At 53.2% G+C, this 21,815-nt stretch overlaps 1 protein-coding gene across 3 annotated transcripts in view; it reads right to left on the reverse strand.

Moving 5' to 3' along the window:
• EPHB2 (EPH receptor B2) overlaps nt 1-21,815 on the reverse strand; it is a gene marked incomplete at its 5' end in the record, with an annotated part of 138,283 nt that overhangs the window by 47,672 nt on the left and 68,796 nt on the right. For all 3 annotated transcript variants that reach the window (XM_082493605.1, XM_082493604.1, XM_082493606.1), the window contains 2 exons: nt 2,885-3,220; nt 3,822-3,977. In XM_082493605.1, coding sequence (XP_082349731.1) covers nt 2,885-3,220; nt 3,822-3,977 — 492 coding nt within the window. The remainder of the gene's footprint in view (nt 1-2,884; nt 3,221-3,821; nt 3,978-21,815) is intronic.

The raw sequence follows: 21,815 nt of genomic DNA on the forward strand, positions 1-21,815 counted from the left end.
ACCAAGACAAGAAGCCACTGGGGAGGTAAGACCTGCCCCCACAGCTGAGTGAGGCAGCGCTGCACACTTGGATGTGTAAAGAGAACAGCGAGACCAGCAAGGAAAGTAGTTAATGTGCCGCAGTAAAGCTGCTACTGGGTACAGTATCTACTTTTAAAAATTATGATGAAGAATATAGAAGGTTTCCACATTCTGGAAAGCCACTTTATAGCAAGAAAGGATGATTCCGCTTGGTCTAACTACCTCTTATTTGTCCTTTTCCTACTGCCTGTGTCTACATGAGGAGGAATGTCCTACTACCACAGCACAACTGATGTAAAGGCGAATGTTAGTGAAATCCAGACCTTGGTGGAGAGGGGTACAACAGTAATGACCACAGCCGTCTTTCTCTGGGAGAACAAGAAGGTGGATGGTGTAACACCTTCTTCGATCTCGTGGTTCCCTTTTGTGATGATCGACACTATACCATGACACCCACCAGTGCCACTCCACCGGCCACGCTGAGTACCTGCCCTCTGGCTGCTCTACAGGGATTGTTTTTGCACAGCAGCTTTTGCCTGGGATGTTAAAGAATTTATGATACCTGAAGGTTAAAGATGCTGCTGGTGATGTGGCGGCTCTCCTCAGTCCCGAAAGCACCAAGCACAGGTGGTTCCCCCACCAACAGTGGTCCACTAATCCCTGGGTGAACCAAGGTGATTTTCCCTCGCTTTCTTTGGGGCTGGGAGGTCGCCGAAGGCCAGCGTAGAGGGTGCTTTGGAGGGAGGCCATTGTCCAACTGCGTCAGGAGCACAGCTCCACTCCGTCCCCTGCTCTGCCTGAGAAGGAGCCCCAGCTGGTTACTCAACCCAGAGTGAAGGCAGAGGGAGGCTGTAACCATCGGTTCCCGGGGCTTGTCTCTCTCCTCCCACTGCACACTCTCCTCTCTCTACACCACCCTCTTTTCTCCTGTCCCAGCTCTGCCTTTGTGTCTGCAGCTTCTGTTATCAACTGCTAATGATCTACATCAAGGCTGCCAGGCAGTGTGAGTGCAAGCAGAAGAATTCAGAGCCTCTAATTACAGAGGAATTAGCAAGCAGACAGTTACTGTTTAGTGCTAATGAATAGATACATTAAGAGAGACATCACACAGGCTGAGAAGTGTGAGCCCTGAAAATAAAGGAGCGTCAAATAAGGAAAACACAAGGAGGAGGATCCAGGGGACTGAAAAGGATTCGCCCGCACCTCAGCTCTCTGGTTGTGCTAAGGTGTAAGTAGCCACGGGCAGTACATGAAGGTAACAAACGCACCATATAACTGCAAAGTGCAAAATCCGAGTGTTAAATAACTCATCTATAGTGCAGGATGATGCTGGGGGCGTGCAGAGCCCCTCCCAGCCCCAGGTAGCATCGCACCCACCTCGTCTCCATCAGCCATCTCTGTAAAAGAAGCTGCAACAGGTCACCATCCCAGACCAGTTCCTCTCCTCATCATGTGCAGACACGTTCCTGCTCACGTTCAAACCACAGTTCAAGGCTATGCTGAATCTGCCTTCAAGGCTTCTGGTATGGCACTGAAAACACGGTGACCCTGCGGCTCCTGAGCCAACTGAAGACCAGAGGTCACTCTGCTGGTTCACGTGCGACCAAGACATTTTTGCAGGTTACCTCTGCCTCGGCGCTATGGCTGCCCCAACCAAGTGATGCCCATCTGTACCACCGCTGCTTTAGCCCAGACCAAACACCTCCTGTCCCTGGCAGCCACCACGTGCCATGGTCTCCAGGCAATCCAGTGGAAATGCAATCATCCACAACTGCCAAATTCAGTCTTGAAGGTCACGTAGTGTCCAGGGCAGCCTGGGGCACGTTCACACAACCCCACACATTTGCTGCAGCGCTCAGGGGGGCCCACAGACACTCGCTTGCTCCCACGCATGCTTGTACCTTATTGGCACGCTTCCACCGTGCAATAGGATTAAGCAAAGCCCCAGCCTGTGCTCCGGCTCCAGATGGCTTCCAGGTGGGCTGGGGAGCGCAGCCCCCGACCAGCGGCTCTGCGGGGCATCCTGCCACCAGCACGGCTGCTGCCTGGGGGCTGCCGGTGAACCTCCCCGGAGCAGCACTACCTGACACATCCCTTCAGCAGAACCACCCCGCACAGGGGCAGCGTAGCAAACCCCCCCAGGCCAGCACAGAGCTGCAGACCCCGAATGAAACCCTTCCAGCTCTGCTGCTTGGTCTTCTTCACCAAGGTGACTCTGCAGTGGCACACGACCTGCAGAAGATTTCCAGATGGTCATCCCATGTATCCATCTCCCAGCCCCTCTTCTGAGCAGCTTCCCTTTGTTTTCACGGCCCGTCCTGGCTTTCTCTGCAGTCAGAGCAGAGATTGCAGCTTGTGTCAAAATGCTGGAGATAATCTTACCTTCCCTCCTCAGGAAGCAGGAGCAGCAGCAGGGCAGTGAGCACTGATGCTGTGTCTGCAGCACACCGACAGTGTGTGCAACTGATGCTCTGAGGCAACAACCTCAGAAACAGTCACACACCCAGCACCGGAGAGGGATGCTGAGCCATCAGGGGACCATGACATGAACTGTTCTGCTGTGGTGACGGGGAGGGCAGCTCTGCCTTGGGGCACACTCCAGCTTTTACACTGAAATGAGGGACATTTTTCACACGCAAGGCTTGGGATTCATCCGGGAATTGCCAGGCCCATGCGCTTGGGTCATCACCAGCGTTACGGAGCAAATGACACCATGCCACATCTCACCCCACCTCCTCTCCCCTCCCCTTCAAGCCCTGCTCACCCCACGGGGTTTCACCCAACACCTCTTGACCAGGAGATCTCTGCCCACCACCTCCCCTTCCTGGAGAGGTTGGCTGGGGGACACAGGTCCACATCTTACCAGCCTGGTTGGTGGTGATGTTCACTGATGCAAACTGCGGGGAGAAGGGGCTCTGGTCGGTGACGCCGTTCACCGCCTGGATCTCGAAGGTGTACTGGGTGTGGGCCAGCAGATCGCTGATGTAGATGCGGGGCTCTGTCAGGCCCAGCTGGCGGGGGGCAAACTGCACGTTGTCCCCACAGCGTGTGCATGCCCCGCGGCCAGAGCCACAGCTCTTGCAGATGATGTTGTAAACCAGGTCCTCCCGGCCACCCGTGTCCCTTGGCGGGGTCCACTCCAGCATCAGTGAGGTCTCGTTTACGCTGGAGATGACGGCCTGGGGGGCAGACGGGATGGCTGTAAAGGGAAGAGACAGAAAGGTGTAAGAGCCAGAGCCCTGCTCATCGCTACAGGACCAGCTGCACCCCATCCTTTTCCCCAACCCTGGACAGGACTCCGCAGCAGTCACGCACTGAGCCAGGTGCTTCTCTTGGTGTCAGGGATGTGCGGAGCAAGCTGGACAGCCAAAGGCAGGAGCGCGAAAAGAAAACTGTCCTCTTAACCCAGGCTTGTTGGATTACATAGCACCCCTGGCAAAATTCACCAGTTATTTTTCGTAGCGTTTCTGATTCCTGCCCTTTGCGCTAATCTCCCGCATGTCAACACACAGGTCTTCTCGCGCAGGTACAGCCCCAGAGTGAAGTCATCCCGCTGCCTGGAACAGCACAGAGCAAACCGAATTTCTGTCCTCTTTGCACATGCAACGCTTGCAAGCACAGGCTGGCCCGGGTAAGAAAGACCCACGCCTGCAAGGATGAGGTGCTCTGATCCCGCTGGCTTCCTCCAAAATCCCACTGAGACAGATGCCTTTGTTAAGCATCCCTCCGTGCTTTGACTGACGCGCGTCTCCCTTCCCAGCCGCACGCGGTCCCTCCCCAGTGGCCCAGAGCCCACATACTGGTGCACGGCATGTCGACAGGATCGGCATCTGCCCGGTAATATCCGTTTCGGCACACGCAGTTAGTGGCCCCTTCCGAAGTCGTCCGGCTGTTAATCGGGCAGTGGACGCATCCTTCATCCCCTTGGCTGGCTTTGAACGTCCCCGACGGGCAGCCTGGAAGAGAACCAAGAGCAGCGGTAAGTGGTGAGGACGGGGGCTGGCGGGGACGCCCGGAGCCTGGCAGAGCCGCCAGAAAACACCCTTCGGGGCTTTGCGGCATCTGAAGCCAAAACCTGACAATTTGAAGTAAACAAAGTGGAGAAGGAGCAGCTGGTTTGAAGGCTCTGAGGAGGCAGGCGCTGCCGCTCACGCTGCCTGTAGAGATGGGGTCCCCATGCAGACGTCTCTCTCCCCTGGTCCCCAACCATGAGTGCAGAACGGCATCCACTCAGGGAGTCTTACAGCTGCAAAGACGAATTTTAGCCACTGTCATGTAAGAAGCGGCTGTACCAACTCAGACCTAAGGTCCACCATCACCTGAATCCTCCCCGCAAACGGCAGCCGCCCAAGGAGCAGGGCACGAGCCAGGCAGAAGCATTGGCCCCAGCACCTTCCCACCCCCCAACGATTCACAGCTCAGGGAGTTTCTAAGAGGCAGGCTCTTTGCACTTAACATCCCCTGTGGGATGTTTCTTCCACTAAGTTGCCCAGTCATTTTTTTTTATTCCGTGCAAACGTTTTGCAGCCGTTTTATCCTGCAGCACAGAGCCCCACGGCGTAATTGCGTGCTGCATGAAGAAACTGCTGTCCTCTGCCTTGAAACTGCTGGCTGACATTTCGTCTGAGGCAATCTCACACTTGCATTGGCGATGGACACTCAATCGCCATCCTCCTTCTCCGTGACCTCTAGGGTTGCACAAAGCTCTGTCATGCCCCAAGCGAGTTGCATAACAACATTCATTATTTTATTCTCAACTCTTTTCCCATAATTAGCAATGTCCAAATTATTTTTTAGCCACCAACGTACCAAAAGGACTACCTGTCGTAGCCCCAAGGTAGCGTTCCTGAGACATCGGGCCAACTCGCAGCCTCTCTCTGGGCATGTCTGTGTGAAGTTGGGGTTGTTTTCTCCCATTTGCATCACCTCATGTCTATTGAATTCCAATTGACTTCTCATTCCCTGGTCATGCCATCTCATAAGGTCCTTTTGCAACCCTCCACAGCCAGGCCTTGTCTCCCCTACGCAGCATCATTACACAGAATCACAGGATGGTCAGGGTGGCATGGGCCCTCTGGAGCTCCCCCAGTCCCAACCCCCGCCAGAGCAGGGCCACCTCCAGCAGTTGCACAGGACACGTCCAGGCGGGTTTGGAATGGCTCCAGAGGGGGAGACTCCCCCCACCTCTCTGGGCAACCTGTGCCAGTGCAAATTTCATTAGCAAATTGTCGCTTCTGCCACAACCAGCAGCAGCTTGCTGGGGTCTACCTCCACTGGGGCTCGGACCTCTAAGCCACTCGCAGATGAAGAAAGTGCTCTGCTAGCAACAGCCACTCAAAAACAACGTGTGTTCAGCCAGGAACTGTGGGCGAGGGTGGCACGGGGGGTACACGGTGCTACAGCAGATGGGTAGTGAAGGCTGGACCACGGTGTGAAATACAGCATTAACAGATACGGCACAGGTGGCTAAAAATATCACTGCAAAGCTTTAAACACCAGAAAGCCCCTTCCGAGTCAGGGGATCACCAACGCCAAAGCAAAAGCTCGTCTATAAGCATTCAACGGCACGGCTCTCAGTGATTACTTTTGGTTGCGACTTTCCGCCGCTGCTAATTTCTTGTGCAGCACGAAGAGCCTGGGGGGTGGCAGGTGGTTTCTGCACTGAAACGAGTTAAACAAACTTCTACTTCAGTACGCTGCCAAGGCTTTCAGGAATGAGGTAGATCAGAAAAACAGCCTGGGAAAAACATACGCTCGGGGTTGCTGTAAGCAAGAGCTATTACGGAGAAGTATTTATTTTTTTCTTTTTTTTTTTTTTAAAAAGCACTCTTTTTTTCAGTTTTCACCTCCCTTCCTTCAAAATTATCTTGAGTTTCCAATGGGAAAGGCTCTGTAGAAAAATACCATCAGCCTTCCTGCTTGCAAGGTCCCTCCTGCCTCCTACAGTCAAAGGATCTGTTGAAAAACTGGCTTCTTCTCATGTTCCTGGATCTTTCCACCCTTGCTCTCCCCTATCCCCCACGTGTTTGACTCCACTTCTGACCCTATTTCCAGCGTGTCCCTCGGTACAACCCCCCTCAAAGGGTGTTAAGCTGTTGGGAGAGGTGATGGCTGTGTAGTTCTCCGTTACAGAGAAGTGATGGTGCTCTGTAGCTGAAACGATAACAGGGTCCCCGTATTAATGCCAATTTTTGAAACACAATAAGACCAACACACAAAATCGCTTTAGTCTGACATCCAGGGTGAAATATAGGGTCATTTGCTCAAAGACGTTTTAAGACATGGGCCTCTTTCACCTTCCCAAGGCTTATTTTAAAAATAACAACTTGCCTGTAAGGCTTCTTCTGCATCAAGATAGAGATACGTCAAAAAAAAAACCAAAAAAAAGCCTGTGCTGCTGAGATTTAGCGCCCGGCACCACGAGACAAAAAGCATTCCACAGGTTTGGCCTCGCACAGGCTGATGGCTGCAATTAATACTTCTGCGTGAGCTGCTGTTAGGGCAGGGCAAAAACTGGGGGCTGAATGGTTGTTCACCAAAAACGCTGAGCTGGGATGCTAAAACTCGTTGCATGTGCCATCAAAACGCGCCAGAAGTTTTGGCAACTTTCTTCCTCCGCAGGAGGTCCCGCACACCGACATGGGATAAAATAAACCTGGAAAATCAGAACGTCTCCAAAGATAAATGTTCTGAAATCATGCTGAAAGACAGGAAAATCACTGAAATTTGATGCAGAGTCCTTTTTTTTTTTTTTTTTTTCTCGAGTAATGACAACCTCCAGAAGCAAAATAAACGAACGCAGTGTTCAAAACTGTTTTGTTCCCTCCAGGTCTTCCTCTGGGTGAGAAAACAGCTTTTAATTTGGAAGCCACCCAATTTCTTGTTTCCAGAGTAAACAGCAAATCAAAACTGAAATCTTCACACAGGGGCTCAACCCCCTCCTGTTCGAACAGCGTGGATGTTCTCACCACTCGCTAGAAGACATGAGGACACCCCACTTTTCTGCCCTAGGTGGTGACAGCAGCTTTGGGACGTGCTGCTTCCCCTTAGGCTTGCAATGAGGGCAGGGGCAGAGCATCCCTAGAAACTCCTGCTTGGAAAGAGGGAATTGAAACAGTCAAAGCACAGAAATTTCGACTTTATCGGAGCGTACTTCACCCCGGGAGGGCGATTACTGTGACAGCAGCTCTGGCCCCACCACTGAAGCAGGGGTGGTTTGCAGCTTCCCACGTGGTGGGTTCCCGCATCTCCAGCACCAATCAGAGGATGCTAATAGTGGTTCACGGGGAACATATGGACCTTTAATTGCCTCACTGCTGCATGTAGGCATAGATGGCTGCCTCGCTAGGGTACGGCTCAGAGACAGCAGCGGCTTTGCTAACAGTACTGGCTGCAGCTCTCTTAAACAAGCTTGGGAAAGCCTGAGCAGCACAGGGTGTCCTCGTTTCCCATCCACTCATTCCCAGGGCACGGAAAGGTGGTTGTGCCTGGGAAGGCATGTGTTTTGGGAAGGGAATACCATGGAGAAGAGTATGATGGGTCCTGCCCTCCCCTGCTGGAGGAGCTGGGAGGGATCTGGGATCTAGGAGGGAAGGCCACTTCTGCAGCATCCTCTGCTCCAGCATCCTCTGCTGGAGGCAGAGCTGGCACGAGGCTTCCAGCCCTCCTGCCCCGGGCAGCTCAGCGGAGAAAGGCATGCCGTGGAAAGGAAAAGCCTTTGGGCAAAGGGCAGGAGGGGCTGCAGAGGGGTTCCCTGTATGCTGGCCCCGTGTCCCACTGCCTCTCTCTAACCAACTTTTTAATTAATCCAGTGTGATCTGAGCAAGCTCCAAAAAGGCTCCTCTGCATCAAAAACTGCCCTGGCCTTCAGAGCCCGCCCCAGACCACTTCTGCAAACAGCTCAGAGCCACCAGCTCTCTCTTGCAATAAAAGTTTCCAAAATGGCACCTTCGGTCTGTGCTAATGGCTCTGAGGACAGGTCCGCCTCGGCTCCCTTTGCCTGGCTTTGTTTCTCCTGGCAGCAAGGCTCCTTCCACTCGAGCAAGGCGTTTTTAACGGCTGATGGAAAACAGGCAGCCCTGGCTCTGTCAGTTAGGATCCGCCAAGAGTCTTAAATCCCTGGCCTTATCTCCCAGCTGCCTCTCTTCTCCCTCCGGGGCCAGAGACAGGGAGCAGGCAGGCTGGCTCTGCATCCCGATGTCGTCAGCATCCCTGGTGCTGTGGGACCCCAGAGCTGGTCGCCATGGCTGCATCCTACCTCTCGCCCTGCCCCGTGCTTTTGGGAGCCCTCTCCCACAGCTCTCCACGCTCCCGCTGGCATGCTAAATCGCCCCCAAAACCCTACACAAGCCTCTGACTCCCTCGGCCACACACCGTGGGACTGCCCCGACACCGACCCAGTGCCGAACGGGTGCCAGCAATTTGCTCTTACGGAGAATAAAGAAAACAATGTCCTCGGTCATGCCAGGAGGAGCGTGGCCAACACAATTGAGGGAGGTGGTTTTCCCTGCCGGGCACCGGGGACGCTGACGTGGACAGTTTGGGGTTGCCCAGTTCAAGGGCAACATGGAGAAACAGGAGAGTCCAGTGGAGGGACACCAAGATGGCCAGCCCCGGGACACAGGGCACACAAGGAGAGGTGGAAAGAGCTGGGATAGGTTAACTGGGGCAAGGGAGCAATCCAACTGCAGCTGCAGCTATTTGGGGGCAGCTGCAAAGAAGACAGACCCAAACACTTCTCAGGGTGCCAGGCTATGTAACAAGGGACAAGGACCACAAGTTCAGACTGGACATTACGAAAAACTCCTCCAAAGGATGGTACAGTCCTGGGACAGGTAACAGAGGGGTGGTGGATCTCCTTCCCTGGGGGAGATTCAGCTAAACACCGTGGCTGCCTTGAGCTAGCTGGTGGCAGTCCTGCTGCAAGTGGGAGGCTGGACGCCAGACCCAAGAGCCTCCTGCACCAGCACTTCTAGGTCTTTACTGCTCATGGTGTGTGTGGGGGGATATTTATGAAGTTGTCCCATGCAGAAGACCATTATGTCCAACGAGCTCTGAATTTACCCCTTTTTCCTTTCATCAACCATGCCCTTCTTGCAAGATGGGGTGGGTGTTGTAATGACCTTGTGACTTTTCCCATATTTTTCCCCGTTCTGCTCCTTGCACCTTGACCCTTGTTTTTAGCTCTGCATGCGAATGGGTCTCACATTGTTTCCCCTGCAAAAGTTGCCCATTCCCTGCTTGTTCCTGTCCCCAGGCCCTCACATGATGGTGCTTGTCACCTTAGCGAAAGGCTGGTCTTTGGACAACCCAAAGGAGCAACGCTGCCCATTGCCTTTGGATCTGCTTGCACTTCTGCTGTGGGCTCTCCAGCCCGAACATTTTAGTGCTGGAGGGAAGAGGACTCAATCCTGCCTTGCAGGAGGCAGGTGGTAATACCCAAGCCCCTTAGACTTGGCATTGGAGTTGGCTGCTAGCTCTGAAAGAGAGAGGATCTTGAACCTCTAGGTGCCAGCTTTCTGCACTCATCCTTCCTGCGGCTGCACAGGTCCTCCAGTTTCCCTCCTGATAAATTTAATTAGCAGCCTACACTGTTACCTCATACTTGAGATAAGCAATTAATCCCATTGCCAGGTGCTGTCACTGCCAATGACTCTGACAGCATTTGGAGAGCAGAAGATAGAAATACAGAAGGGAAAACAGGGTTAAATGGGATTAACTGAAGGGGAACGTGATGCTCAGCTGACTTCTGCGATGTGGATTAAAAAGTTGTCAATAAAGGAAGAAGTCACAATGCAAATGTTCCTGTTTAACCCCATCATTCTCCACAGGACAGAAATGGAAGCAGACAGCACAGTCTTGCAAAAGCATCCTCCCATTGATAGTGGCTTTTGAATAGGTCCCCATGACATTGACTGGACCAGCATCCTGCACCTCACCAGCAACTCAAGGAGGTCAACTGGGTCACATCATCTCCCCAGCACACAGGCACCGCTGCTCTAGACTCATAACTGGAGGTGCCAGGACTCCAAAATCCATGTCCCCTACACTATGGCTCCCCAGAGGTGCCCCCCAAGCCACCTCATCTGCCTCCCAGCTTCAGCCCAGGGCTCCTTCAGACACAACCCACCCTTGGAATTGCTCCTGGTGAGGATTTCCACACTGCACCATGCCTGTCTGCAGCTCAACACCGGCTGCTTGGTTTAAGAGGTTACTTCTTATTCTCACCACCATCCACCCTTTCACTTGGTCCACAAGCAGGCGCAGAGGGGCAGCAGTGGCTCAGCATGGGGTTGCGACAGCACCTTTGTACTGGGGTGTCACAGAGGTTTGGAGAGGACCAAGCAGGACAGAGTGATGCCCTGTTTCAGCAGCTTTCCAAAAGAGCACGCTGGAAAGTCTGGCAAGGGACAAAAAGTCCCTGACCTTCTAGCAAGGCTGTCCTCAGGCCAGCCCAACCAAGTTCCAAAAACCAGGAAAGCTGCATGGGCCTTTCGGACACCATGGGACAAACCAGTGCTGGTCATAGAATGGAATCATAGAATCATAGAATCATAGAATGGTTCAGGTTGGAAAGGACCTTGAAGATCATCCAGTTCCAACCCCCCTGCCATAGGCAGGGACACCTCCCACCAGACCAGGTTGCCCAAGGGACACCTCCCACCAGACCACGTGGCGTCCAGCCTGGCCTTGAACACCTCCAGGGATGGGGCCTCAACAACCTCTCTGGGCAACCTGTGCCAGTGCCTCACCACCCTCACAGTGAAAAATTTCTTCCTAATCTTCAATCTGAACCTGCCCTCTTCCAGTTTAAAGCCATTCCCCCTCGTCCTATCACTACATGCCCCAGTAAAAAGTCCTTCCCCAGCTCTCTTGTAGCCCTTTTAGGGACTGGAAGGCCGCAATAAGATCTCCCCGGAGCCTTCTCTTCTCAGGCTGAACAGCCCCAACTCTTTCAGCCTCTCCTCATAGGAGAGGGGCTCCAGCCCTCGGATCATCCTCATGGCTCTCCTCTGGACCCACTCCAGCAGGTCCATGTCCTTCTGATGTTGGGGGCTCCAGAGCTGGAGGCAGTACTCCAGGTGGGGTCTCATGAGAGTGGAGTAGAGGGGCAGAATCCTCTCCTTTGACCCGCTGGCCACACTCCTGATGCAGCCCAGGATATGACTGGCATCATACACCAACTCTGCAGCGCAGCCTGGGCCAAAGTCCCCTGCTCTCCTGCAAGAGCATCACCAGCCTGCTAGCCAGGATAACTTTAGGCAGGGAGCACCCTCATCCAAAACCTTGCAGCACTCTCCCAGTGCCCACGCACCAGCAGCTCTCGCCTGGGAGAGGCTTCGTGCCGGGGGCTTGCCAGCAAATCCCTCCTGCAGCTTCCATGGGGTTCGCGAGGTCATCTCCCCGCTAGCACCGCTCAGAAGTTCAAGCATCTGGCGAGACCGCCGCACCTGTGGGCACGCACACCTGCAAGCCCCCCCCCGCCGACCTGCTCTGGGCGGCACATCCATCAGCGGTGACGGGATTCGGCTGTCAGGGAGAAACGCCTGGAATTTCTTACCTGCCCGGTCAGCCTGGTTCAGCCTCCCCGAGCCGTCACGGGGCTCTTAAAGCGAAACGGAAAGCTTTCTGTCCCTGCCGGAGCATGTGGAGGCTCCCAGCATCCTTAGATTATGGACGGCGAGTACCATAATGCAGCACTTCTGCTAGAGCTGTTCGGTGGACACCTGAGGGGAGAGGGACTTCCCTATCCAAAGGCGACACGGAGCTGTATGTTCACCATGCTGCTGTGGACCACAGGCGACTGTAGCCTCAAAGGCATGGGTCACAGCACACTTCCAGAGGCCAGCGTCCCTGGGTGAAGCTGAAACCAGATGGCGAGTTTACAGGTCAGGAGCATAGCTCTGGTGGCAGCACGTGCTTTGGACCTCCTCAGTCCTGCAGACACCCAAAGAGCACTCCAGAATGTAGCTCCAAGTCAAGACCAAGCTCAGCAGCCAGCAGTGCTCTCCTGAAGCATGACATCCGCCACACTCGGGATGTTGGGCGCCGCGGGTCTAGGAGCAATCCCAGTCCCAGCACTTGGGGTGATGAGGACTCTGCCAGCACCTGCGCAGTTTCAACCCCAAAACCTTGTCTCAGCATCTCGGCACGCACGTAAGGGCCTAGAGCTTCAGGAGCTGGAAAAGAGCATTGCCCCGGGAGTGCTGGGGCGACTCACCTGCGGCGATGCCAGCCCGCGCCAGACGTGGTGCCGAGCCACGAGGCTGTTTCTGTGCAGTTACGTGCTAGCAGATACACCAAATGTCACGTTCTCTTTATTCAGCCTCTTGTTTTCTGCTGTTGCAGAGGATGGACTGGTGTGTATTCCAGCCTCTGACCGAAACACTGTAGGGTTCTTTTTGTTTCTGCTTTAGATTCCTTACAATATAATACTTTATTTTATTTTGATATTTTAAAAAATGCTTTTCAGGCAAGCAGCATGTCCTTTTTCAATAGATGTAAACACTGCAGCGCTTCATACTGAAAGAGCAGTTGTTTAAACGGTAAGCCAGCTTTCTCCAAGTGGTCTCCAGAAGAATTTAGGACTTTCACATTTTGTTACTTTGTTTGGTCTTGTTTAAATGTTTCCCAAAGCTTCTGCCTGGGAGAGCTCTGCCTCCGGAGCGTGGTATGTTAACCATTAGGGGAACGGCTCCCAACCTTTTAATGCAAGGAAAAAAGCAAACCAAGCAGGCGAGTGGTGACATCAAAGTTGCACTGATGGAAAACCCCTAATCCTATAAACCCTTCCTGCTTTAATTGGTGTTAAAACAAAGATAATCTTATCTCAGCCCTATAAAAAAAGGGATACGTTGTACTCTCTAAAAGCCTCTCTGAAAGCCCTCATAAACTTGACAAACATTCCATGTTTCGAGCCTGAAGAGAAAGGCTTTAATCCTAAAGGAAACACGAAAGTAAAAAGGAAGCTTTTCCTGGACAAGAGCCCTTCAAGTGGACAGTCTCCCCAGCCCTCTTGGTCCCGGTGCAAATCCGGAGTCATTCCTCCAGCACTGTGGGACTGCTGGGGACAGGCATGCACGTCCACCAACACCAGAGCCATGAGGGACCGGAGCAGCCAAGGACCATCCGACGCCTGCACGTCTGCAAGCGCGAGCAGAGCCAGGATCAGGCCCCCGAGCGGACTTGTGCCTCCACCTCCAGGGACTCCAAGTGCATCTGTGGCTGCTCAATGCTTTTATCTGTGAATCGCCTGCCTCTGCCCAACACCCTTACCCCAGATGTTGGAGGAGCAACTTTCAGGGTCAGGGGTACAGAGTGTGAGACCGGGTCTCTGAAGGACATCCCTACCTGACCTAGAGACCCCAACCCCTACACCCAGCCTGCAAAAGTGTTGATGGCAGTATTCCCAAATTGCCCTGCCTTGACTTCCCATAGCATGAGGACCAGTGCCCTCCCACCCCAGGCTCTCCTCTCCATCTCCAGCAGGCACTCTGCAGACCCCCTCTAGGTGCAGCTCCCAAGGGAGCCTTTCCGGGGCACAAGCAGCTTTTCCAGGTGGAGGAGGAGGTAGCCAGGAAAACTTGGAGTGGGCATGTTTAATCATTACATTTTAATGCTGCTTAGCACCCAGTTTAGACAAGTTTAAAACACGCCAGCTGGTTAAGTGCCAGCAGCCGCTTTCCAGATGACAACATTGTTCTTTGTCAGCACTAGGTGCTGAGTGGAGCTGGCATAAGGGCTGATTAAAAATGGTTAGTTATGGTGGTTTAAATCACTGGGGGTGTCGTTGCACAGTAACTTTCCTTCCCAGCCTGCAGTGAGTGGAGAAGCTGTAGGCAGGCAGCACGACATGGGAAGGGAGGTCACACAGCGCCCAGGGCAGTTGCACGCTGTCCACCTCCACTTTCCAAAACGCCCTTAAGTCTGCTTACATACTTACGAAGGGCAAAACCCAAGGAAAATCTGCCTTCCTCCAAAACAAGCTCCCAAGTGGAGCACTGTTCCAATTTGGGGTTCTCCAGTGCAAGGAAGACACTGGAGCTACTCCAGGGGAGGCCACCAGGATGGCTGGGGGCTGGAGCACACGGTGGGAGAGGAGAGGCAGAGGGTTGGACGTGAGTGTGGAGGAGAGTAGGCAAAGGAGAGACCTTACCGCTGCCTTCAGCGACCCAACAGGAGGGTATAAGGAAGATGGGGCCAGAGCCTCAGAGGTAGGCCGAGGCTCAAGGTGGCACATGGAAAATTCCAGCTTGACACAAGCAGAATGTTTTTCAACATGAGGGAGGTCAAGTATTGGAAGGAGGGCACAAGAAAGGTGCAGGGATCTACATCCTCGGAGACAGTCAAAGCCTCTCCCAAGGGATTGGCATGCATTCTGGTCACTTTAGCTGCCCATCACCAACAGAGCTTCCACCTCGAAATCTTTTGTAAGCCTAGCCGGCCCCCTGCTCAATGGACCGTCGCTTCCCGGCTGCGGGGATACACGCACAGCGAACGCAGTTACGCAAACACGCTGCTGGCCTGAAGGCAAAGAAGAGCCACTTACACCAGGAGCATAAAGTCAAGCAGTTGTTTCTAGGAGCAGCCCGGGGAAAAAAAAAAACCTCACTTTTTTTTACTTTGCTTAAATTCACCAACTTTGCTAAATCAATCACACTTGAAAGTGACAGCCCCCTTCCCCAAAGCAGAGTCACCATGCATGCCTCAAGGACCACAGTGCCAGCTTGCGACTCCAGCTCCGCTTTGGAAGCCCATCTGTCCCTGCCACCTCCGATTCACTCATGCCACTTCTGGCCTTTGAACATCTTCCTGAATGACCTGAGCTGAAGCAGCTTTGCCCGGCAACGAGCTGCCACAGCAACGTGAAGCGATGGACTTTGGAGCATCTTTCCTATGAGGAGAGGCAGAGAGAGTTGGGGCTGTTCAGCCTGGGGAAGAGAAGGCTCTGCGGAGACCTTATTGCGGCCTTCCAGTCCCTAAAGGGGCTCCAGGAGAGCTGGGGAAGGACTTTTTACTAGGGCACGTAGTGATAGGACGAGGGGGAATGGCTTTAAACTGGAAGAGGGCAGGTTCAGATTAAACATTAGGAAGAAGTTTGTCACTTTCAGGGTGGTAAGTCACTGGCACAGGTTGCCCAGAGAGGTTGTTGAGGCCCCATCCCTGGAGGTGTTCAAGGCCAGGCTGGACATGGCCTTGGGCAACCTGGTCTGGTGGGAGGTGTCCCTGCCTATGGCAGGGGGGTTGGAACTGGATGATCTTCAAAGTCCCTTCCAACCTAAACCATTCTATGATTCTATGACTTTGAACCGCCGGGTTTTGAGCCTGCAACGGAACTGCAAGAAGAAACCAAAATCGCTGCACCTCCAGCCAGCTGATCTGCTAAAAAGCTGGCGCTCCTTTGAAAGCCCCGGCTCCTGAGGAGAGGAGGACGTACAGCCAGCCTCTGAGACATCCATCCCTGGAGGAGTAACGTCAGCTTTAAGCCAGGGCTGGAGAACGCATGTCGGGAGAGCAAGGCTGACCATGAGCCACATCTCCTACTCTAGAGAGGCCGTAGCTAGAGCATTGGTGTCTGTCACCGCACCCATCCTCATTTATGTGGTCTGTCTGTCTGCAGCATTATTTAGGAGCAGTCAGCTTGCTACCTCAGCACTGCTGATAAAAGGAAACACAACGTATTGTAATCGGAAGGAATCGTGATGGGGAGAGAAGTTTTTTTTAAGCACATTGACCAGAGCACTAGAAATTTTGGAAATGGCAGCACTAAAGGCATTTGAGCAGCCCCCTCCCAACCCTCCCCAGCCCCCAAGCTTTCGTGCATGTGCGTGTGATCGCGGCGTTTGCAGTACGCAACCACGTGCCATTTTTTGCCCCCGCACATAGGCCAGATGGGACTTGGGAGCACGATGGCTTCTGCAGTCCCAGTACCCCCTGTACACACAGGGGCTACCACTGAGCGCACCATGAGCGGGACAGAGGCAAGAAGGAAGAAAGATAACAGCAAGGCAAACAAAACCTCTCTAGAAGAGCTCATCTTTCCCCTTATTTGACAAGATTTTTCTGGGTAATGTGGATGGCTGTGTGGTAGGGTCATCCCCTGCTGGCATTGCCGCCATGTTCAGGGTCCCTGGATGTCCAGGAACAGATCTGGACATCCAGACTGATGTACATTCACCACTTCATCTGGGGTCAACCTGTCCCATGGCATCACCAACTCAGGGGACAGTACGATCTTAACCCGACTCTGCTACGGCTTCACCCCAGACATGTTCAACCTTTCTTCCTACTGACACCAGCCAGGCGCTCAGAGGCTGGGCAGAGAGCACAGAAGTCCAAGGAAGGAAGCCACGGCTCTGTAATCAACACACGTACTTTTGATAAAGAGCAGAAAATATGAGGCAGGGGTGCACAATGAACTATGAGGACAGAAAACTACCAAAACCACCAACTCCTTCCAAACGGCAGGTCTGACTGTGCCGCACACTGAGATAAAGCCGTGTGGCTGTGCCGAGATCACCATGTGCCGGGGATGTCCACATAAGGAGAGTTAAAGTAGGGATTTTGCATATTATTTTCTAGGAAATCTGTTATAAAGCCTCCCTGTTTTGCAGAATTGTAACGACTTCTGCAATTTGTGGCTGAACAAATACCCAGGAGCAATTTCCACCGTCGGCATTCCCGCTACACTCAATGCGTCAATTTGGTAGTGGTGTTTGTGCAGTGTCGAGGGTTGCGAGGGATCAACATCAGAAGGAGAAAGTTGAACCCAAGGTCCCCTGGCTCTCATTTCACTGATAACTTTCTCCGAAAGGATGCTCTGCTAAGGGGAAAGCAGCAGCAAATAATTATCTGCCTATATCCATCCCGAGCAGTGTTGCATGGCAGGACCTGAGAGCGAAGCATGCACTGTCAGAAAACACAGATGGGAAAAGGCAATTTTCAACAGCTCGTAATTCTCCTTATTTGGGCGGGTTTTGCCTGCATCCATCAAAATGCACCTTCCACACCTGAAATCTTTCTTCCAGCAGATTTCATACTTCCATACTCCCAGGTTTTCATAGTCCCACTGGAAAGTAGAGAGGCCTTGGAAAGGTGTCGCAAGCAACTTGAGACGGAAAAAACGTGAGGTTGCTCAAACACAAGGTTGGGAGTACGCTAGCTGGTTTCAGCTGCATGAAAGTTGAACTTGGGTCCCGCCTCTGCACATTTAAAAGTAACTCTCAGTAAATCAGGGGTCTTCCCCAGCTTCCCAGATTGCCGGGGCTCTCCCACTGCGCTCCAGGGCTCGCTGCCAGTGCCGGGCATGCAGCATGAGCACTGAACAGGTTCCAAGAGATGCCAGCAAAGCCACCAAGGACAGAAAGTACAAATAAACCACCGTGAATAATAATCAAGATTGCCTCAAAAAAGTTGCTGTTGCCCCCGGGAAAATGCGATTCTTATTTTTTAATTAATTCTGGCCAAGAAATCACAGTGAAGGGGTAAAAATGCATCTTAAAAAGTCACAAACTGGCAGCAGTGGCTTTAAGTTAGTAAGCACAAAATACAAGCGGTTGAAAAGGGCAGCTAAACCGGGCAGTGGAAAAAACAGGGCCCATATGATTAACAGCAACAGGATGGAAATCAAGAATGCAAGAAAAATAAAACCATAGTAAAGATACGCGCCTGCCCCCAAAATATGGCAAAATTGCCCACTGTGACACAGAAAGAAAGGGATATATAATGATATAGTGTATGCATAGAGAAGGATTGTTTCATAACTGATACCTCCTTAAAATTTTCCATTCCCCCTGAAAGTCGGAAGAATATCAGCGATCGGTTCCCAACACCAGGCAGGATTAGATAACTTGTACCCAAGAGCTTTAAGAGTCGGCCAAAGAAAACTCTGCGATGTGAGTGCTGGTGTTTATGAAATCCGCCGTAGTGAGACTGTTCCAGGGGACCAGACACGCTGATAACACTGCGGCATATGATTTTCAAGGGTAAGAGATGCTTAGCTCTCTTGGCCAAGATGATGGCACCACTGCCGGGGCAAACAGTGGAACAAGTGACATCATATAAAGTCCCCTGATCCGTTTTCTTTGTGTTGTCGGGATTCATCTGGAGGAGGCTCAGTTTACTGGTCACTTTGCAGAGCGGGATTGGAGACACTCGGTGCGCTGCTGAGGTTGACCATCCTCCCAGCCCCATTCTGCAAAAAGTGTCCCTCAGCACCAGGTGCTGCATTGAAGAAAACAGGCTGGAAAGCAGAGAGGTCACTGCAGAGAATGGGCTGAGTGTTACAGCCCGGCATGAAGCTGCAGGAATGGATCCGTGGGATCCTCAGAGGAAGGAGGTAGAAAGTACCCAACACATTGGGTGAGGCTTGGAGTTGATGTGAAAACTATGCATGGGCAGCGTGGTACAACGAACAATTTCCTAGTCCCTTGGCAGCCGTATGATTTTTATAGATAGATTTGGACCTCTTAAACCACAGGCTGCCCAAGCACCGAGGTCATTTGGCTGCAAGGAGTCCCAAAAGTCCTTCTCCAGGGACCTTCAGCGCATTTTCCCCAAGGTTAGCCACTCCCGAAGCCCACAGCAAGGCCGTGGCTGATACAAGGATTTCCTCCGCCTGCAGAGGAGAGAGGGAAGGCAACCACACTTGCCTAGGTGGGAAGCAGCTGGGTTATTCGGAGCAGGGGCTGCAGTTGGAGAAGGGTTTTCTTCAAAGCACGAGGGGCCTGGAGCAGTTCCAGCCAGGGCTGGGAGCAGGACAGATGGCAGAGCCCCGCTAATCCAGACGGGCAAGCCAAGCCCGGGACTGCGCAGCTCCCTGGGACGCTGCCAAGCACGAACTCCCACTTTGAAGGCCCCACTTGCTCTTACAGATTAACACGGCCCCCTGAGAAGGTCCCGCGGGGAGATGCTCGTGTTTGAGAAGATTCGTAGCCTGTCTGATGAAGGATGCCGTACTGGAGCAGAGAGGGGAGAGCAGAGCCGGGATGGAGCACGGGGTGCATGTCCCAGCCTGCTCCTGCTGCAGTCTTCACTAATGGAGTGCAAAACCCCAAACTTCCCCACCCAGACAAATCTGCATCCTTCATCCTAGCAGGGTGCATGCTGCAGCGTAGGGATTTTAACAAGGAATTGCTGTATTATTAGGGCCGCATGAACAAAATTCAAGCTGCCATGCTCCCTGAGGTGACGTCTACGCCTTCTCCTCTCTCCGGCTCCTTTTGGCTCCATCTGCAATACAGAGCCTGGTTTTCCGCAGAAAGGCAATGTTGGGCGCAAGGACGTGCAGACTGACTGCAGTCGACATGCAAGGCAGAGCTCTGCTTGGCAGGACAAGGGCCGATAGGACAAGCTGCAAACAGCAACTCTGTCGGGACTAACTACAAACTCCTCATAGCATCTCTAGGATGCTAAGGGTCTTTCTGCCTGGTGACTCCTCCTCCTCCTCTCTCTCTGGGGTACCTCTCCCCGCTGCTTTTGTTCCTGTGATTTCATCTGCTCCCATGGGAAACCATCGTTAAGCGTCCCCCCGGCTTGTTCTCTGCCCATTCTCCCACACAAGGATCTCAGGAAGCCTCACACTCATCACAGTGGGACATGGAGCCTGCTCTCCTCCCATGCTGGTCCCCAGCGCTCTCCTGCTGGCCCTGCTGCCCAGCTCTCGGGTCTCCAGCTAATCTAATGCAAGGTGCAAGGGATGTTCCCTGCAGGAAGGAGGTACCAAAAAAATGCTCAGTTGCTGCTCTGCACCAGGAGCTCCTGGTACGGAAATGCCTGAAGCCAAATGAAGAGGTACTCAGTAGCATGAGGGCCATGGGCCCTCCAAACCTGTTGGCCAAGCAAGCAGCAGCGACCAGCTTCTTGTGTCCCTGTCTCAAGGAGACCTCACACAATGCAAGTGTGTGGACTCCCACAGGCAACAAACGGTAAACCCGAGCAGGCACAGACATCACGGGCAACTCCACGCTCTCCTGCTTCACCAAAACAGGGAAGGGAGGGCAGCTCGCTACGCCATAAAATATGGTTGATGCAGGCAAAGCAGCAGTAAGAAAGAGCATGGGGGCCGCTAATGACGTGACCCTCAGCTTGTCTGCGGTCCCCTGTCCAGCCAACACAGCCTGTCTTGGTGGTGACAACATGCCTGGGGACCAGTAGTGTTGGGGCCGTGCAGCCGTGGTTACACATCCCCAAGAAAGCACAAGCAGACAGTGCACAGCGGCCTTGCTTCTCCCCGTGCCAGGATGCCTGGCTGGCCACCACTGCCCTGCCAGTCCGTCCCAGTACAGACAGTGCCATAGTACTGGAACCCAGATGCTCACAGGACTGCTCTCTCTGGTCTAGAGCTGAAAATTAAATTAAAACCGCGACAGGGACAGTTAATTAAAGCAGATTAGTGCGAGACTAATTAGGGACGCTGACACTGCAACCATCAAGCCCTGCAATGTTAATTAGCTGTTCATTAATGTCAGCTCCCTGTTCACTACAGAAATATGAACTGCCTATCTCCTGGGCTTCGTGCATAGCAGAGCACACAGCACCACTCGGTCACCTCCTCCGAGGGTACACCCAGCCTCCCGTCACCTCCCAGCAGAGACACCATCACCACCAACAGTGAGATCCTCACCACCACCACCAGCAAGACCTTCACTACCACCAACAGCGAGATCCTCACCACCACCAACAGTGAGACCCTCACCACCACCAACAGTGAGATCTTCACTACAACCCAGCACAGAGACACAGCCACCACTGACAGCAAAATGCTGTCACTATCCTGAACTACTACAGCCACCAACAGCCCGGAGGTCCCCATCCCCACCCAGCAGTAAGACCATCATGAATAGCATGACACCCCAGCACCACCTGTGAGCATCTGCCATGTCCCTCATTACTGGACACTATCCTCTGTGACACCGTCAGAAAGCTGAGTGTTGTCCAGGACCCACCCCTAGAACTCCCTAAAACTGGAACCCACTGTCTTCCACATCCATAACGTGCCAAGGGACACGCAGGACCATCCTTGGTTTCTCTCACTCTTGGCCTTGAAAAGGTAGTAGGATGATGCTGCCTCATCCCACCGTCACGCCCATAGTTGGGTCACAAAAAAGAACTCTGGAGAACTCTGGAGAGACAAAAGCAAAAGAAAGGAAATCCACCAAGCTCCTTGGTTTGACTTTCCATCACCACGAGGACCTCCGTCCTGCCTGGTCTGGGAAATGCAAAGGAAAACCAAACAGCTGTTCCGCAGGAGGGTGAGCACACAGGGGTGTGTAGGGAGCACCCAGGGGTTGTAGGAAGCACACAGGGCTGTAGAGAGGACACACTGGCTGTTGGGACCACAAAAGGGCTGTAGGGAGAAGCACATGGGTGGTGGAAGCAGACATGAGGTTATATAGAGCACACACGGAGCTACATGGAGCACAAACAAAGGTTGCGGGGAGCACACACAGGGGCTGCAGGGTGCACACACCAGTTTAGGGAGCACACAGAGGGACGTTAGGGTGTACGCCACAGGGCTGCTGAGAGAATGGGAACGCACACGTGGGGCAGTTGGGAGAACACACAGGCTGTAGGACGCACACACCAGCTGTACGGACCACGCGTGGGGCTGAAGGCATCACAAGTGGTGCTCTAGGGAGCACAGACGGGCTGTGGGGAGCACAGACGGGCTGTGGGGAGTAAGTACAGGCTGCAGGGAGTACGCACCGGTTGTAAGGAGCACACACGGACTGTAGGGAGCACACGTGGGTGTTCCCATCACACGCCGTTGGGAGCAGAGGTAGGCTGTAGGGAAC

This window comes from Vanellus vanellus, assembly GCF_965231255.1.
Source record: "Vanellus vanellus genome assembly, chromosome: 20".
Classification (NCBI taxonomy): Eukaryota; Metazoa; Chordata; class Aves; order Charadriiformes; family Charadriidae; genus Vanellus; species Vanellus vanellus.